Source organism: Myotis lucifugus, unplaced genomic scaffold (genome assembly GCF_000147115.1).
Source record: "Myotis lucifugus unplaced genomic scaffold, Myoluc2.0 scaffold_9096, whole genome shotgun sequence".
NCBI classification, from domain to species: Eukaryota; Metazoa; Chordata; class Mammalia; order Chiroptera; family Vespertilionidae; genus Myotis; species Myotis lucifugus.
Window position 1 is genome coordinate 1 of NW_005880144.1, and position 2,965 is coordinate 2,965.

Sequence of the window (2,965 nt, forward strand, 5' to 3'; positions counted from 1 at the left end):
CCACCGACACCGGGGGGCGCCCGTCCCGCGCGGATCCCGCTGCCTCCGAGTCGCCGCCGCCACCGCCGCCTGCGTGATCTGAGCGATCCGCGCCACCATCGCTGGATGTCCAGTCGCTGGTGTCCCCGGAGCCAGGCGGCGGCGACGTTCCGGGCCGGGGGCTGGCGTCCGCGCCCCAGCTCTGCGGAGAGAAGCGCTCGGCACCCAGCACCTCCACCAGCGCGCGTTCCAGGCCGCAGTAGTTGAAGAAGCGCTCCTTTTCCGACAGGGGCAGCGAGCACGTGGGGCACAGCGCCCGCTTGCCCGCCGCTTCCGGGGGCCTCTTGGGGTGCGGTCCAACTTCCTGTAGCCGCAGGTCGCTCCGTTGGGCCCGGGCTGCTCGAGGAGGCGTCTCGGGGGGTGCCCAGGAAGAGGCGTCGCACCAGCCCCTGGCCCTTGGCGTTCTCTTTGTTCACCAAAACCTTGCAGTCCCGCTTCTGACGGTAGAAGATGAGGGAGTCCGGCCTTGGCAGCCGCCGGCCGCTACCCCGGCGGGCCGGCCTGGGCGTCCTGGGAGATGCAGGGGCCCCCAGCTCATTGCAGGGGTGCGGCATGAGCGGCCCCGGACCGCCGCGCAGGGCTGGCTCCTGGCGTCGCGCTATCACCTGGTGCGTCTTGACATACTTAGCTTTGTCGGCCTCCAGCCTCTCCACCGCGCTGGGGGTCCGTGCCCTGGATGGGGTGGAGGGAGAGGCTAGGAGCATCTTAGCAGAGTGGGGCGGGACAGTGCCCCATAAGCCACCGCAGTTAGGCAGCTAGTGAGTTGCTGAGAGCAGTTGGCTGGGGCTTCCTGGGGCCTGCGGGGGAAAGAGGAATGGTCAGGGGGAGAGTAGATATCCCTGCAGGCATTCCTGGGAATAGGATCAGCCAGTCACTCCTCCCCCATCCAAGGCCGCGGTGCCCTGTCTAGGGGGCAGAGGCTCTGGCTGTCCCTTACCTCCATTCCTCAAAGACATGGGGCAGGGGCTCCCTATGCCACATGGAGGGTTGCCCCGGTCTGGCCACAGGACCATGCCAAGCAGGCATCAGCAAGCAGGACACTTGGGAAAGGAAATGGGGCTGGTCCCGGCCCAATTCCCGAAAGTGGCTTCGACCGGAAAAAATACCTCTTCCCAAACCAGCAACTTGGAGTCCAAGACAAGGACGCTTCCCAGCCATAGGCTGGCTCCAGCGGGGCCCACCCTTCCCACCCCCAAGCACGGAGGTCAGGGTATAACCACAGTGTAGGAGTCTCCAGTAATTGCGGCCAACTGCCCTGCCCAGGCCCGGGAGGGCCATTGAGAAGGAGAGGGCGGTGGTCACCAGGTCATGTCAGCCGGCTGCCTGCTACCCACCCGCTCTGTGCCCCTGCCAAGGGAATCCCAGCATGCCCAACGGTAAACATCACCTTACCTACCTCTGCATTTCCATTCCGTAGAATGTGACCCTGGCCCAGGGAGGAGGGGGCTTGCTCAGGGCTTACTGAGAATTAGGGCCTCGGACTGGAACTAGGTCTCTTGCCTTGCATTCCAGAACTGGTTCAGATTGGATCTCTCACTTGCCTGTCAGAACATCCCTTTTTTTCTTTCTTGTATTCCCGCTGATATACAGCCAAGCAATTTCCCTTAGAGATGGGCCCCTTGCCTCATTTAAAATGTTCCTGCCATTGATTCTTCCCCAAACCTGCACTCCTAGAAATCTGCCCTCAGGGTCCCTGCCTCCTTCTCATCCTGAGACCCCATGACCCTTCTCCTCCACCTCCCTCTGCAGGGGAAAGGGGCCCGGAGGGGTTGTAAATCAAAGGTTGACAGTTTCCTTGGCAGTCACAGAATGGGCCACCCACACAGCTCAGCACACCCCACCCCACCCCTGCCCCCTTACGCCCTCCATCCTCCATTCAGCTGAGAGGGACACATCAGTTCTGGGGGCTTAGAGGACCTCAAGTCTGGAGGCAACAAAGCAATAGAACTTGTCAGGGATGGGGGGAGGGGAGCCCTGGTGATGAGCCATGAGGCAGAGACCCTGCCAACCCCACTCACCCCAGTGCAACTTGTTCAGCTTTACACACACACACACACACACACACACACACTCATACACACTGCTAGTGTCCAGTAAATCAGTCCATAGGTGACTGGGATCCCAGGAAGCAGGAGGGGCTGACAGTGCCTTCCTTCCTGGCTCCGAAGGACTCTCCCAGGCAATGGGTCAGATCCCAAGGTCTGGGGAGGGCATTGTACTTATCTGACCGCATGGATACCCTCACATCCCCTCAGCCCCTCCGCCTCTTCCCAGCCCCAAGTGCAGAGGCTATAAAAAGTCCCTAAACACAGGGACCAAAATAGTCTGCCGTCCACTGCCTCTTCCCTGCCTTCTGGGCTGGCCTTGCCCAACCACAGATGTCCCACCCTAGATGCCTGGCAGACATCCCTTCGCCCACTTTCTCCCAGTCCTGGGGTTAGTGGTCCGACCTTTGTCCAGGGCTTCTGCTCCAGATGAGGGCTGGGGAACTGTGCTCATTAGCTTGGAGCCAGGCTCCCCGCCTTTGGGTCCCTGGGTGGCCCCCCCTCCCCCTCATCTCAGCACTGGGCTCGGGATGCACTCACCTCTGTGTGGGGAGGCTGAAGGCAGGTCCAGACTGAGGGCAGGAGGGACAGCAGGGACTAGAAGTAACTTTGGTGGCAGCCAAACCTCACTCTCCACAGGAAAAGCTGAGAGAGCCTCCACCCCCCCCCCCCCAGATTAACCCTCGCCTTCCTGACCCAGCGCCTGGCCTCCATTAACTCCTTCCTGGTCACAGTCTGTGTTGGAGAGGCCTATGGAGCGGGCCCAGCTCCTTTATTTTATAGGTGGTCACACAGGCCCTGATAGGTTCAGTGATTTGGCTGGAGGCACAGTGAGCTTGGGGCACAGCCAGGACCCCAAGCAAGTTCTCCTGATGCCCAGG

At 61.5% G+C, this 2,965-nt stretch overlaps 1 protein-coding gene across 1 annotated transcript; it reads right to left on the reverse strand.

Moving 5' to 3' along the window:
* Nucleotides 1-4: 4 nt before the first annotated feature.
* Nucleotides 5-2,650, reverse strand: FAM110D (family with sequence similarity 110 member D; the record flags this gene model as incomplete). Its single annotated transcript, XM_014451199.2, is given in 3 exon segments — nt 5-316; nt 318-836; nt 2,625-2,650. Coding segments are annotated over 2 exon segments (738 nt in total), but the record flags the coding sequence as incomplete, so codon positions are not given.
* Nucleotides 2,651-2,965: the final 315 nt, after the last annotated feature.